Source organism: Tachypleus tridentatus, chromosome 8 (genome assembly GCF_004210375.1).
Source record: "Tachypleus tridentatus isolate NWPU-2018 chromosome 8, ASM421037v1, whole genome shotgun sequence".
In the NCBI taxonomy this organism is placed as follows: Eukaryota; Metazoa; Arthropoda; class Merostomata; order Xiphosura; family Limulidae; genus Tachypleus; species Tachypleus tridentatus.
Genome location: NC_134832.1, coordinates 152621545 through 152638946, shown reverse-complemented (window position 1 = coordinate 152638946; position 17402 = coordinate 152621545). Strand labels below are relative to the sequence as shown.

The following is a 17402-nucleotide window of genomic DNA, read 5'->3' as shown; positions in this document are numbered from 1 at the left end:
TATCCAGCAGAGTGGTCTCTTGATCCTCATGTTTTCCAGTGGTTATGCAGTCAGTGAAGTACTCCACATCTGGGTGCATTTGTCGCAATCTTCGATACAAAGTTACCTTGGTTTTGATTTGTCATTTAATCCATTTGCACTGACTGCAGTATACATTCAGTTAAGAATGATTAGAAAAATTCCTTTATGTGTATCCTCACATCTTGCTCCTTTCCAGGATGATCCATACCATTATTTATCAACTCCATCTGATTGCCTTGTACTGGCCAGCCCAGCCATGATTTTTGCAGGTGCTCCAGGTCCAACCTGCTACACTGTTGCCTCTTCCCATAACTTCATTCTTTATACAGCAATCTCGGTCACAGACAGTTTGTCCAGTCCTTCCTACCCTTTGTCTTCATGTCCAGAACAAAGAGATCCAGTTCATCATGACCAGTATCTCCACTTTTAGCATGTTCTATTTACCTTTCCTCCATGGAGAGTTATCATCATAAGTGTAACATTTTCTGCTGTTGGCCTTAGGGTCATAGGTTTCTCCTGCTGTCCCATTGTTCCTAATATTATGGATTTCCTGACTTAGTTATCAGAGGGCTTCTATTTCCTCAGTCAAAGGTTATTGGGTTTTCTTATCCCACACTGTTTGTGTTTACATCTTGTATCTTATTGCTGTTGTTGTGACCCTTCAAGTGTAGTAGGCCTCCAATGTATGCTGTTCTTTGAGGTTAGGATGTCAATGTGATGTTGCTCTGCTTTGCTTTACCTCCATTTGAATCTTTGCCATCGTGTTCCATATGTCATTTATCACTTAAGGCATAACCACAGAAAGCTTGTTTTGAAAAGCAGACCAAACCAAAATTATTCAGTGCAAGGAGTGACTGAGATCTGCAGTAATTTTCTTCACCATGAAGTCCATGGATGAGTATGGTCAGGAACAAGCATATTTAAAAAGCATATATGTCTCACAAGAATACCCTATGAGTAATCTCATGTAACACCCTATCTGTAATGAAGTTTTGTGCACGATAGTTTGCATACAAGAATTAATTCAACCATGTGAATCAAGGGTTGCATGGGAATGAAAGGGTTGTGGCATGCAAACAAAGTTTGGAAATAGAGGCACCACTGAACGAAAATAGGTGTATATGTTAGCACAATAAGTACCTGTCTAAAGAATATATTTTCAGTATAGGAAATTAATAACTATTTTATTAATTACTGTTTTTAAGCTTGGTTCTGTTCATGTTTCTCAATTATTTTTTATAATATCACAGAATCATAAAATTTGAACACATCTAATGGTCATTATTTGTAGAATATAAAACTACAGTTTCTTTTTTTTTTATCAGTCTTTGGTGACTAGTGCCATCAGGCTTAATCATCAATAGAGTGTTTAATTGGTTCTACTTGTAGTTTATAATGGAAATGTAAAATATTTTAATGGCACTTAAATTTGGAATATTTTCAGCAGTAGTAATTATTTATTTCTTGTTTTTCTGTAAACATTTTCAAATTTGTTAAATTGGATCTTACCATCTTTGAATTTAGAAATATGATTTTAGTTTGTTATTTTAACCTACTATATTATTGTTTTGACGTATCTTGCATTTTTTTCATTTAACCTGAATATAAAAAGTGACTTCAAAACCTAAGGCTTAACCTTACATTCCTTTCTTTGGTGTAGGCTGGTACATTAAACAAGAATGCCACAACTACAGCATGAACTTTGGCAACTTGGATTATTAATTTTGTGTGTACCATTACAGTTCATTCTAGTACAACAGTGGGGTCATAATGAGAGCTCACGTAGTTATGCCTTAAATGGGTAAGTTTTTATATACTCTAGTTAAAATAGGAAACAAAAGACTCATGTGAAAGTTGTTGGTTGAGGTTTTTGTTATGTTTCTTCTTGTACTATATTGTGATGACCACAGAAGTAAAGCTGATGTGTTACTTTAATAGTTTTAAATCTTTTCATGAGGATTTTCTTTGAAACATTTAAAAACATTCATAATAGATCCAAAGTTCTTATTAAAACTTTTTCAAAGATATGGAAAGATATACAGGAGTGTTGGTTTTTTCGCAGGTATTTTTCATAAAGCTGTGCTACAGGTTTTTTCTTTATTTCTCTTTAATTCTTGCATGGAATTGGACAAGATGGTTAATCAAAATTAAAACAAATGATAGCCTTGGTCAGTGAATATAAAACTGTCCTTCCCTTTTACTTGTATCACATTTCTCCAAAACCTTTCAAGGCATTTTGTTAAAAAAAAAAGTGTATTATGGTCAGAAAACTTTGAGAAATTCTGCAAAACAAATCTTATATTTGGATCACATTGAAATCAGTTCAAAATGAAATGAACTTCATTATTATGTATAAAAATTAAATAAAACTGTTTTATTGAATATGTTTCAACTCTGAAACTTTTTTTTTTTTAAATACATGGAAGATAAACTATAGACTTGTTTCCAGTTTGTCATCCATACAGTCATCTAGTGTGATAAGTTTAGCAAGTTTGCATCTGTAATATTCTGTTTTAATGATATGTGTTAAGTGTTACTAAGTGTGAACTACTGGCTGCTGTAGTTAACTCATGCAATTATGTACAGTCCTAAGTAAGTGATGTTGTGGCTTAAATGATCTTGTACAAATTAAAATGAGCCCTTAGAATACTAGAAGTCAAATTATCAGCTGTAAACAACATGCTTACAAATTTCTTCTCTGTGATTCTTATGTCCAACTTAGAGCACAAGTAATGTTTACTGGAACACTTATTTGTTCTACAAGTGATTCTAAACTCTCTTTCACGGGTCTTTTCACTGTTTCATCTGATGTGTCTGTTAATCTGTTTTGTGTAGTTCTTTTTTCAAAACACAATTATCAACATATAAGATCTTAGTCGTCCTTTATGAAAGTCATACTCAAAAAATCCAGTAAATACTGGAGCCCAGTAGTCAAGCTCTGTGTGGAGCCAATATGGGACAAATATTGTCATTCATGAAAATATTTAAGATTGGGAAGATATAAATAAGAAAAGTAATAAGTGAATACAGATGTACTAAAGGAAGGTAATGCCTATTTATTATGTTTTTACGTAGCAGCTTAAGGCGTTAGACTCATTACCTGAGGGTCACGGGTTCAAATCCCAGTTGCACCAAACACGCTCGCTCTTTCAGTCATGGGGACATTATAATTATGTCAGTCAATCCCACTATTCATTGGTAAAAGAGTAGCTGACTTCCCTCTAGTCTTACACTGCTAAATTATGGATGGCTAGCACAGATAGCCCTCATGTAGCTTTGTGCAAAATTCAAAAACAAACAAATAAATTCAGCAGTTTATCTAGTTGCATTTCAGTAATTAACAAAAATCATTACTACTTGGTGTTTAAAGTTTCTGTGATCTGAAAAATGTGTACTTTAAATACCAAAAGTGTAATGTTACTGAAAATGTCCTTTCTTATGACTTACTTGTATGTTTGATATTATGATGTGCTCTAAACTAAACGACACTGATAGGGTCACTACGATAGGTTGTCTATTAAAACTTAAGTTTTATTTTTAAACCACTGAAATATGAATAATGTTTTTCATGTTTCCATAATCCTCATTTGTTTCATATAAAAAAATTAAAGATTCATTGTGATCCGTATGGTTAGTGGTTGCTCTACTGGTTAATTAGTTTTCATGCTTTGTACGTGAAATGGATCTATTTACTCAAAATGTTCATATTGTCTTAAACAAAAGAATATTTCACTGGTACTTAGTGTCCTTGTTTTCTGCTAAGTTGGTATTTCATAGTCTCTCTGTTATATACGACTTTTATCAGAACGTTAGTGAGCTGAGTCTATCATTTTTTCTAACATTTATAATCTAATCTAATATATTAACTAATTTATCTTTGTTGTGAGATGCTATTTCACAAAACCATGGTGATAAAATACCTGACGAACAGTTGTCAGAAAACCATGGTGATAAAATCCCTGAAAATCAGTTGTCACAAAAGTTAAATTCTAGTTAAATTTTTTCATCATTTTCTTATATATTATCTTTCTAGAAAGAAAAATACTTTACACTTTGCATTTCTTTTATTTTTGATTTAGTGAATTTTAATGCGTATTGATTGGCCCATGTTGTGTATTTTTTGGACATGATTATTTCCCCATATTTTGGTCACATATTACAAAGAGATGATTAGTTAGTTTTTGCTCACAATGTGATTAGATCTTTTATGTGGTAGTTAATGAATTTAGTGTTAGCTGTTTTTTATGTGGTGGTTAATGAATTTAGTGTTAGCTGTTTTTTCCTGAAATTCCAGTACTGCATTCTAGCAATAATTTTGTTTGAAAATTGTTATTTTTACTGTTGAATAAATTGATTTATTGGAGAATTGCAGATTCAGTATGAGCTCCAGTTATTAATTTATGCATGTTTGTTCTCCCTACACACTAACAATAATAAGTACATATCTTGTACTTTCTGTATTTAAACTACATATACGTATTGCTTACAAGTAAGACTTGTATTTACCTTCCATTTGTGTAGACTTTTTAGCAGTCTTCAGAAGTTTAAATCTGAGTATTTAATATGGGATTCTTGGAAACGTTGGTGCAACCAACTTCTGTCCAGACTGAAAGAAGAACCAGAGAATAAATCCCCTTCAAATTTATATGATGTTGATTTAGACAATCCATTGGGTGAATCTCCAGCTGTGGAAGTGTTCCAGTATAAAAACAAAGATGGATTTTTTGCAAGTAGGTTTTCCAGACACTTTCATTCACTTAAAATAGGTTGTTTCGTTTTTTGCTTCTCTTTAATTAGAATTTGTAATATATTGCAGGAAATTTAAAGAGAACAAAAGACATGTTTGACCATCATAGTGTCCTATCTATGTAACTTTAAAATGAAACTAAAAATATTTAAAGTAAATCCTTCATCATTCAAATATTTATTAAGGCTTCTTTTAAATTCTCTTAAATTAATTATGTCTACAACATCTGAAAGTAAATAACTTCGATTACGATCCTGTTAGAAAAATGAAAATGATTAAATGCCAAAATACTTATCCAAGGCAGTGTATCCAGCTTTGAAATATGAAATTATCTGGAAGGCAGTGTATCTAGCTTTGAAATATGAAATTATCTGGAAGGCAGTGTATCTAGCTTTGAAATATGAAATTATCTGGAAGGCAGTGTATCTAGCTTTGAAATATGAAATTATCTGGAAGGCAGTGTATCTAGCTTTGAAATATGAAATTATCTAGAAGGCAGTATATCCAGCTTTGAAATATGAAATTATCTGGAAGGCAGTATATCTAGCTTTGAAATATGAAATTATCTGGAAGGCAGTATATCCAGCTTTGAAATATGAAATTATCTGGAAGGCAGTGTATCCAGCTTTGAAATATGAAATTATCTGGAAGGCAGTGTATCCAGCTTTGAAATATGAAATTATCTGGAAGGCATTGTATCCAGCTTTGAAATATGAAATTATCTGGAAGGCAGAATATCCAGCTTTGAAATATGAAATTATCTGGAAGGCAGTATATCTAGCTTTGAAATATGAAATTATCTGGAAGGCAGTATATCTAGCTTTGAAATATGAAATTATCTGGAAGGCAGTATATCTAGCTTTGAAATATGAAATTATCTGGAAGGCAGTATATCTAGCTTTGAAATATGAAATTATCTGGAAGGCAGTATATCTAGCTTTGAAATATGAAATTATCTGGAAGGCAGTATATCTAGCTTTGAAATATGAAATTATCTGGAAGGCAGTATATCTAGCTTTGAAATATGAAATTATCTGGAAGGCAGTATATCTAGCTTTGAAATATGAAATTATCTGGAAGGCAGTGTATCTAGCTTTGAAATATGAAATTATCTGGAAGGCAGTATATCTAGCTTTGAAATATGAAATTATCTGGAAGGCAGTATATCTAGCTTTGAAATATGAAATTATCTGGAAGGCAGTATATCTAGCTTTGAAATATGAAATTATCTAGAAGGCAGTATATCCAGCTTTGAAATATGAAATTATCTGGAAGGCAGTATATCCAGCTTTGAAATATGAAATTATCTAGAAGGCAGAATATCCAGCTTTGAAATATGAAATTATCTAGAAGGCAGTATATCTAGCTTTGAAATATGAAATTATCTAGAAGGCAGTATATCTAGCTTTGAAATATGAAATTATCTAGAAGGCAGTATATCCAGCTTTGAAATATGAAATTATCTGGAAGGCAGTATATCCAGCTTTGAAATATGAAATTATCTGGAAGGCAGTATATCTAGCTTTGAAATATGAAATTATCTGGAAGGCAGTATATCTAGCTTTGAAATATGAAATTATCTGGAAGGCAGTATATCTAGCTTTGAAATATGAAATTATCTGGAAGGCAGTGTATCCAGCTTTGAAATATGAAATTATCTAGAAGGCAGTGTATCCAGCTTTGAAATATGAAATTATCTAGAAGGCAGTATATCCAGCTTTGAAATATGAAATTATCTGGAAGGCAGTGTATCTAGCTTTGAAATATGAAATTATCTGGAAGGCAGTGTATCTAGCTTTGAAATATGAAATTATCTGGAAGGCAGTGTATCTAGCTTTGAAATATGAAATTATCTGGAAGGCAGTGTATCTAGCTTTGAAATATGAAATTATCTGGAAGGCAGTGTATCTAGCTTTGAAATATGAAATTATCTGGAAGGCAGTGTATCTAGCTTTGAAATATGAAATTATCTGGAAGGCAGTGTATCTAGCTTTGAAATATGAAATTATCTGGAAGGCAGTATATCTAGCTTTGAAATATGAAATTATCTGGAAGGCAGTATATCTAGCTTTGAAATATGAAATTATCTGGAAGGCAGTGTATCCAGCTTTGAAATATGAAATTATCTGGAAGGCAGTATATCCAGCTTTGAAATATGAAATTATCTGGAAGGCAGTGTATCTAGCTTTGAAATATGAAATTATCTGGAAGGCAGTGTATCTAGCTTTGAAATATGAAATTATCTGGAACAGTGTATCTAGTTTGAAATATGAAATTATCTGGACGGCAGTGTATCTAGCTTATTATTATTAGTGTATTATTCTCACAAGTAATGTGTGGTCATTGGTACATACACAAAATATCAGGTTTTTAAATTATGTATCAGTTTTATCAAAATTTTTCTCATGAATATTTTCTGAAATTGTTGACTATCCAATGTACAAAGTAATTCTGATTTTAAGGTTAAAATACTTTTCTTTGTCTAAAATTGTGAAGTTTTATTTGTTTAATCTCTATATCCATCTAGAAAAACATCTAATTTTTTAAAAATAAAAGTATATTTAATCTGCTAATTTATCAGTGTTAACTCTGTGGAGTTGGTCAAGTTGTTGAGTGATCTTGTAACAATCATAAAAATTAGGAAATACATCTACATTACCTTTCTTTTGTTCTTGAATAACTGAAAATTTATTAACTTATTAACAGTATAATTGTCACTACTAGAATTTTCTAAAGTACTGTGAAATGTTTATGGCAAAAGTTTGTAGAAAGTCTGGATCAGGCCAACAAACTTTGGTAGGTATGTTGGTCAATAAGCACACATTTTAAATCTCAGGTCTGAAAACAGAGTGGATACGATGTATCAGGTTGTTTACACAGTACAGTAGTTGTAAGAAGAATATCTAATTTACTGTATAAAAGTGAGAGGAAATATGCGAGATGTGGTTCTGTATAAAATTGAATCCAGTCAAATATACTGGAGTGGTTGTGGTATAGGTGAATATCCTGTTTCCTATTTTACCATATTACACAGGAACCAATAAATGCATATTTTCCAATATTTTATAAGGTACAGTGAGGTGTTGGTTACCATATATTGCACATGTATGTATATATATTATTACTATTTACAAATAATTTTTTTATTTAATTTATTTTCTTAATGTAGAACAATAAATAAATAAATAAATAAAAAATCCTAAAAATAAATTATCTCCATTACCTACAATATTTTGATGTTCTTTTTTTTTTTTGCACTTGAATTGCACTTGCTAACCCTTAATTTGTATTTGGATGTAGGAAAAAAATCATTTTATTAGACTTTATATGTGCATTTTGAAATAAAGATCAAAAATTTATAAATAGATATACTGACACCACAGAAGGCTACTGTAATTTACCAGGCTTCCTAACTATGCTGTATTTGGGTCTTAAAAATTAATTTCTGTTTGGAATACACTGTTGATCATAATACTTCAAACTCTCCAATGACGTAAGAGCTTTTCTCCCATAAGTAACTTAGAATGACTGACAGATTTATGAAGAAGTGTAGAGCTTTTTATTAGCTATAAACTTGTAGGTGTAGAAAGGTAGGCACGTATAAACAAGTCTTAAATTATGATGCGAGTGGATCCAGTATGGTGGATTTGATAAATATTATGATATCTCAGCAAATAGAAAAGATAAGAGGTTCTAATTTTATATTCCAGTTTTTCAATATCTGAAATATGAGTTTATAATTCATATAAAAATATAAACATTGTGTTGTGGGCATCATAAAATATAAAGTGACTAAACCCATAAGATGACATACCAGAGTGATACACAGAAACTAATGTCTAGCAACATTCATCATAAAATATAAAGTGACTAAACCCATAAGATGACATACCAGAGTGATACACAGAAACTAATGTCTAGCAACATTCATCATAAAATATAAAGTGACTAAACCGATAAGATGACATACCAGAGTGATACACAGAAACTAATGTCTAGCAACATTCATCATAAAATATAAAGTGACTAAACCCATAAGATGACATACCAGAGTGATACACAGAAACTAATGTCTAGCAACATTCATCATAAAATATAAAGTGACTAAACCCATAAGATGACATACCAGAGTGATACACAGAAACTAATGTCTAGCAACATTCATCATAAAATATAAAGTGACTAAACCCATAAGATGACATACCAGAGTGATACACAGAAACTAATGTCTAGCAACATTCATCATAAAATATAAAGTGACTAAACCCATAAGATGACATACCAGAGTGATACACAGAAACCTAATGTCTAGCAACATTCATCATAAAATATAAAGTGACTAAACCGATAAGATGACATACCAGAGTGATACACAGAAACTAATGTCTAGCAACATTCATCATAAAATATAAAGTGACTAAACCGATAAGATGACATACCAGAGTGATACACAGAAACTAATGTCTAGCAACATTCATCATAAAATATAAAGTGACTAAACCCATAAGATGACATACCAGAGTGATACACAGAAACTAATGTCTAGCAACATTTTTATATTAACATTCATCATAAAATATAAAGTGACTAAACCCATAAGATGACATACCAGAGTGATACACAGAAACTAATGTCTAGCAACATTCATCATAAAATGTAGTGACTAAACCCATAAGATGACATACCAGAGTGATACACAGAAACTAATGTCTAGCAACATTCATCATAAAATATAAAGTGACTAAACCCATAAGATGACATACCAGAGTGATACACAGAAACTAATGTCTAGCAACATTTTTATATTAACATTCATATGAAAAAATTGACCAATGTATAATATTAAAGTCTGAATGACAGTCGAAAGTGTGATACCAGGTTTAATGAGACATATTCATAAAATAGTAGGTCAGTAAAATTCTAAATGTAAGTCTACAAATGTGATGACTTTGCTTTTAAACCCTAGCTACATGTATCAATAGGACTAACAATTTTAAGCACCTCAGTTATATCATCTATAACAATTTTTTCTCAAGAGAAAACAATTTCAGAGATTTTAACCTGTCCTCGTATGACAATCTTTCCATACCAGATATCCCAGTAGATGTCTCCTTAACCTTTTCAACAATTCAATGTTCTTTCCAAGGTAAGTAACATAAGAAACCAAAGTCTAAATGAAATATTCCAAATATGGCCTAACTAAAGACCTATACAATGAAATTATAAAGTCTTTAGACTGGTAAGCAGTATTCCTGTAGATACATCCTAAAATTGTATTTGTCATTGATGGAAATCAAAAAGAGCAGCAAGAGTTACTCTACTTGTGACATTAGTTTGACTGAACTCCATTTATAACAACCTTCTGCTTTCTTCCATCAAACTACTTTTCTATTCAATGAATGAAACTATTCCCATATTTAGAGGCAATTTTTGGGGGTACCTTGTCAAATGCATTTTTGAAAATCCAGATGCACCAAATCTACATTCATACATAAGAACTAAACTCTACAAGGAATGTCAAAAGATCAGTAAGATATGAAAACACCATTCTTAATTAAAATATAAAAAAAAAACTTATCTTATAATTTGGTATTAACATGCCCAGTATACAAGCCTAAAATTAAAATATTCCATAATTATGATCTCATGAATTTTTTATATTGCTACAGAATTTTTCATTAATTTCATCACTATCATCTGGTGGTCTGCAACAAATTCCAACTTAGTATTCTTCCTTTATAACAACCAACAGAGGTTCCAAATAGATTCAACCTCATTGCTGTTAGCTTTGCTATCCTCAAGTTGAACAGATGTATAAAGCCACCCCTCTTTTTGGCACTCTATCCTTATTAATCATATTGCTGTGGGTTTTCTTATGCTAAGGGATCAAAGGGCACATTACATTTGTAGGCTTGTATTTAAATTTTTATTGAACTACTATTTTACAAAAGTATGTTAGTAAGTTTGGTGTTAAATTATAGATTATGCTGGTCTGGTAGAAGAAAGGCAAGACAGATTATTTTGTGAATACCATTATTATCCTGTTAGATGTTGTAACATGTGCCATGATTACAACTTATGTAATGTGTTAGAAATGGTTGAAGGGTCAATAAAATACAAATAGATGTATAGTGTTACAACTTTTAAACTATTTAGAATAAACATTTTTGGTTTCATTTTACAATTTGTAGTCATTCTAGAACAAAAAATAAGCACAACGTAAATGTTATTTTCAAATGTTATAGTGGTTACAATGTTGGTGAATTTGAATAAACCCTTACAGAGATAAAATAATGATGGATAAAATATAAAGTGTTTTAAATAAGTTTGATATTTATCTGTATCTTATCAGGAAGTTGTAGAGATTTTCAAAGATAAAATGTGACAAATTTCAGATGAATAAAAGTATTTTTAATCTTAAAATCAAAATTACGTGTTGCATAGTCAACATTAAAAAAATCCATGAGTAAAACATTACTTTAAAATTTAATTAAAGTTTTGTGTACAGAAATCATGTTTAATGATAACATACCAAATTTCATGAAGGTGCACATATTTCATTAAAAGTTACAGTATGTCAAAGTAATGAGGCTTATTACTTTTAATATTACATATAGTAGCAGTATTTAGTAAGTAGATTGAATAACATAGGTATTGTTTTTGGCTAAGAATTCTTCAGTAAGTGTCTGTAACTTGATGGTGATAAATTAAAAAAAATGAAGAGCACTTGCTTCTCATTTTACAAATAATGTATGTGTATGTGTATATATTTGGAACTAGCTAAATGTATGTGCAACAAATTCTTTACATTAGAGATTATTGTAGCCATATCATAAATACTATATTGCTCTCTTCTTGTCAATAGTCAGTCCATTTAGGCCTGTTCAATTGTTTTAGTTTCAATTGACAAGCAAAAATATTTTTTCACTGTTACTATTGCAAAACTATCTGAGGACAGTTAAGTTACATTTTATCAAGTTACCACAATTGGATCCTATACTTTTAAAAATCATCTGCTCTTTTTTTTTATTTAAGCCTGCTTCCAATAAACATCTACTTCTGTCAGTCCAAACAGGCAAGTTTAATTACTTTAGAACTCTTTCTGATGAAATCAAGTATTTAAGTCAAAATATTTACTCACAAAATAAATCAATAATATCTACACTTAACTGTCTTTTATATCATGACAACTCTAACAACCATGTAACTTTTATGAGTTTGATATTGAAAGGGTTTAACAGTCTACGAACCTTGTACACTTAACCAGGCTTCAGTTATTCCCAGTATATTGAACAGTCTACTAACCTTGTACACTTAACCAGGCTTCACTTATTCCTAGTATATTTAACAGTCTACGAACCTTGTACACTTAACCAGGCTTCACTTATTCCCAGTATATTGAACAGTCTACTAACCTTGTACACTTAACCAGGCTTCAGTTATTCCCAGTATATTGAACAGTCTACGAACCTTGTACACTTAACCAGGCTTCACTTATTCCCAGTATATTGAGATGCTCTGTTCTGACTAGCACTCTGACTTCCTATTCTTTAATTTGCATATTTCTATCATTACAATAGTAACAATTTAGCCTACATAAGGATTAACATCATAATTTGTTTTTACACTTTAAATTTTCTCCATATCTTACTTTTTCTTCATTATTCTGGCCTTTTCTACTGTCTAATCATAGCTTAAAGCTAGTCTTATAGTTAACTTAGAAGCCTTTGTAAACAAGTTTGTGCCTATCCTATTTGAATGTAATCCATGTATTCCAAAAAGCTCCCTTTTCCCATTGAACTGATCCAACAAATCTAACCGAATTACCTTAATCTAAACCTAGCATTCAGTTCTAGTGATGTTGATTGACTGCTTTGAGTTAAACACAAAGTTGCAAAATGGCTATCTGTACTCTGCCTGCAACATGTATTGAAATCCCATTTCTAGTGATGCGAGTTTGCTGACATACCCCTGTGCCACTGGGGACTCAGCCGTAGTGATTTGCTTCTAATTTATCATAATTAATTATGTCTTGGCAATATCCTAACAGAATTACATTATCATGGTCCTTTTCATTAAATGGCTTTATCAATCTTTTGTACTTATCAATACCTCCTCTGACCTTCCCTTTCTGACATCATTAGCTCCTACGTGCACTAAAAAAAATGTCTCACTGGTAACACTTTCTACTATATTAATTGTTCTGTCTCTGCTCCTTGCATATGTAAATTATTTTCTCCTTACTTACTTCACAGACTTGTCTTGTACTAAATGATTTGTCCATGATGTAGCTTTGTACTTAACTGCAAACAGATAAATACTAAAGAATCACCCATAACCATGAATAAGATTATTAGTTATCATATCTTTAATTTAATTTGTTTCTTTATTTAATATTTGAGTGTTTTCTATGGTTATGTTGTGTTTATTTGACTTGCAGTGTTCAAAACGTGAAGGTGACTTTTTATGTTCTTTGAATCTGGTTTCCATTTTTCTACTTGTTTCTCCAATATAGAAGTTGTGGCAGTTACCTCATTGTATTTTATAAATAATGTTAGTGTGATGTTTGTCAGTGTAGTTTTTACATAGTATAGACCTCAGTTTTGTGCCTGGTTTTTGAATAAATTTGGTATTAACTGGAATATCATATTTTGTTATTAGTTTTTGCCAAATGTTGGTTATTTTTCTGCTGATGTCAGGAATATATGGTATGCAGCAATATATGGTTTCATGATTTTTTAATTTGTGGGATATATTTTTGTTTGTTGATTTTGCTTTCTGTCTAGGTGAATGCGTATAATGTTTTCTATGGTTTGTGGAAGAAACTTGTTGATGTTGATGAAGTATTGTTTTATTTTGTCTACTTCATTGTTAATTTTATTTGGTGAGCATAGTTTTATGGCTGTGATTATTTGGTTTCCTAGTATGTTGAATTTTTGTTTTGTTTCATGTGCTGAGTCCCAAGGAATGTATAGTCCAGTATGGGTGATTTTTTGGTGGATTTCTGTTTTAAATTGTGCGTCAGTTCTTGTAATTTGGAGGTTAAGAAATGATATTTGATTGCTATTTTCCTGTTCACATGTGAAGTTAATGTTGGGATGTATAGAGTTAATGTGATTGAAAAAATTAAGTGTGTGTTCTGTAAATCTGAATCCTGCATACATGTATTCTACATATCTGTACCAGTATAGTGGTGGATGTAATGCTGTGTTTATTGCTTGTGTTTCAACTTGTGTCATAAAAATATTGGCTAGAACTGGTGATACTGGGTTGCCCATGCTTAGGCCATTTGTTTGTATATAGTTGTGGTTGTTGAACATGAAGTTTGTCTTCATTGTGGTGAATTCTATGAGGGTTGCTAATTGGTTGCTGGGAATGTCTATAGATGGGTTAGGGTCTTGGATATAGAGTTCTAAGGCTATCTTGCAGGCTTCAGTGGTTGAAACTTCTGTAAAGAGGGATATAACATCGAAACTGGCTATTAAGGCTTTATGATTAAGTTGATTTAGATTAGACTTGAAATTTAAAGAGTCTTTGATGAATGAGCTGGCTGATGTTACATATTTGGAGAATGCCCATGCTATGTATTTACCAAGATTGTAATTAAACGATTCATATGTGGACATTATTGGTCGTAGTGGACAATCTGGTTTATGAGGTTTGGGGATGCCGTATATTTGTGGTGTGCGTCAGTCGGTTTTACATAGGTAAGAATAAAGTGTTTGTGAAATTGTGTTGGCTTTTTCATTTTTAGTAGTATTTTGTTTATTTGCATTTCATGTCTTTGTTGGATTTGTGTGTATTGGTTTAAATTTGTTCGTGTATGATAGGATGTTATTCATTTTTTGGATGTATTCATTCGTGTTCATTATGACTATAGCGTTACCTTTATCTGCTTTTAGAATTTTTATGTTTTTGTCTTGTTTTAGGTTTTTAATGGAATTAATGTCTCATTTTGTAAGGTTGTTTTTTAGTTTTCTGTTTTGTGAAATTATGTTGATGGTTTTGTGAGAAAGTTCTTTGAAAAATTTGTTTAAGATATTTTTTAGGTGTTTCTGGAAAATATAAATTTTAAAATTTTTCTGGGAAGTTTGGCTGTTGGATGTCAATAAAATTGTCAAAGTTGTCTTCTTTCTGTTGGTTGTTTTCTTGGTTTTGTTTTCTGTAGAAAGTATCACAAGTCTCCTGGCTAGATCTTCTAAACATGTTTTGATTTCTAAGGTTGGAATGTACCTTGGTGCTATTGCGAAGTTGAGTCCTTTGTTAAGTAGATGTATCTCGTTTGTGTTTAATTGTTGGTCGGATTTGTTAATTATGAGGTAAGTCAATGGTTTGTCGCGATGTCTTTTCTGTTGTTTGCATCTTAGTTTTTCTAGTTTTTTGTTGTGGAAGATCTTTTTGTCTCTGTCATTCCTGGTGTGGATTTGGTTTGTTTCATTGTACAAGTCCGTAAATCTCTGGTTTAATGCAGCATGCCAGTTGATGGTCTAGGTTCATTTTTTGTTTTTGTAAGTCATGTAGTCCTTTGTATTTCATGTTCAACATGGCTTTTAGTAGTTTTTTCTGTAAATTTTGGATAATGTTTGTGTATTTATTAACATTTTTTGATGCATATACCTTTACAAAATTAGGGTTAGTTGTTCCTTTCTACATTGTTGAATGAAATAGATGTCATTTCTTCTATTGATAATTCTTTGGTTTAAATTTTTTAGCTTCTTAACGATCGTGTACTGTTAATAATGTTGAAAGGTGAAAATTTCCAGCAGTTGACCAAAAACATTGTAGTGCTACAGCAGTACTGTTTGTACATACAAACTGGCCAGGACAGAAAAACAGAGGCTTACTACATCAGTACCAAAAATATTATATCAAAGGGAACCAATATCTTGTCTGACTACCATCTGCACTATAAAGAAACTTTTAAACAGTGAGTAATCAACAATGTTCTATGAGGTGTCATAGATTCAAATTACTGAAGAAAACAACAACACCAGAAATTAATAGAAAATAACTCATTGATAATTAAAAAAACATAAAAACCTACAGTTCCAAAACTGGCTTGAATCCATGTCAGTCTAAAATCCAGGTAGAGGAAATTAATGACTGTGAAACATGTTATAAACGTTAGCTATCAACTGTACTATCACTTAAATATAATGTAGTGCAATTATTAGAAGACACAGAATATTCCAGAAACAGTCACAAAAGAAAATGATATAAAACCTCACCTCAGTGTTTGTCACTTCTGGTTGTAGGTGCATGCTTTGCTCTAAGTATAAAACTTACAGGAGCATTCATATTGTGATGCTAAAAGTAAAATTCTTGGACTGTTGCAAGACGAACTTCTGTGGAAGCAATTGCGAGATGGTACCCGTTGCTTTTAGATATTGAACCATCACATTCCTTGGCATCACATTCTTGGCATCCAGATTAACATGGAAAAAACATGTCAACAACATAAATTTATCCATCTAAAAATGCATTTCACATTTGTTGATCATAACTAGCAAACACTCAAATTGCTCACCAAAAACTATAATTCAAATATAGGAGGCTTACATCTGTGTGTTAATAGAATATGGATGTCAAGTCACTTACAATATGTCTAACAACACACTACAGAAGATCCAAATACAGCAAAATAAAATACTAAGAGCAGCAAACTGACTATCAACATACACATCTGTCAACTATGTACACAAAATCAGTAACCTACTCACCTTCAGAAATAGGTTCACAGAAATATCATACAAATATTACTTAAAGTAGAACACAGAAACAAACTGTGTCATTATGCAAATTAGCCAGTGCTTCTACAAAGTACATCTCACCATATAACATATTTCAACAATTACAAACAACTCAAAATTCATAATTATTAATAAGGTGCATATATGTTTATATGTATTTTTTCAGATCTGGGCACAGGACAGGTAAGACACTCAGCACCTGTCCTGTGAAAATGGGTATACTTGGAGCACTCCTGTTTCCCTCACATCTAATTCTTTGAAATTGGATCTTTAGATTCCAGCCAAGGCAATATCCTTGCCTGGCCTCGAATCGTGCCATTTGAGTTGATGTTTCGTTTCGTCTCATCAGCTGTGCAGACAATGGGTTCTGGCCTAGCCTACTTCCTTTGTGCAGACTTTATCTCACTCTCTTTTCACACCTGTCATTTTCATACTGCCCCACCTCACTTCATCATCTTAAGGCAAATCAAAATACAGAAAAACTCTCACATAAAAGTAAATAATCTTCTATCAGGGGTGATGAAGAGGAACCACAATGTTCCTGCCCACCCCTGGTGGGGAGAGAATTCATCCAACTTCTGTCTCTCTCTCTAAACTAAACCTCTGCCAAGTTCATTTCCTTTTGTGTTTAGACATCACTTGATAAAGTTGTATATAGTGTCTGCCCGTAAGGATATCATGAAACTAATGAAAGAAAAAACAGCTGTAAAAGAGCTTTCAACAAACAATAATCCAATTGTAACAGAATGAAACAAAGGGAAAGATAAAATAGAAGAACATATTCAAGACACTTCCATCTATGCAACATTAAACAAAAATTAAACAAAGACAGTTAAAGAAAAATCATAGATGCTTAACCATCTAAAAGAAGAGTGTTTTATCAT

The 17402-nt window shown here is 31.7% G+C and overlaps 1 protein-coding gene across 2 annotated transcripts in view; it reads left to right on the top strand.

Moving 5' to 3' along the window:
* LOC143223760 (uncharacterized) overlaps nucleotides 1-17402 on the top strand; it is a 45880-nt gene that overhangs the window by 2867 nt on the left and 25611 nt on the right. For both annotated transcript variants that reach the window (XM_076452161.1, XM_076452160.1), the window contains exons 2-3: nucleotides 1682-1822; nucleotides 4543-4751. In XM_076452161.1, the coding sequence (XP_076308276.1) occupies nucleotides 1701-1822; nucleotides 4543-4751 (331 nt within the window). In that variant the 5' untranslated portion in view covers nucleotides 1682-1700. The remainder of the gene's footprint in view (nucleotides 1-1681; nucleotides 1823-4542; nucleotides 4752-17402) is intronic.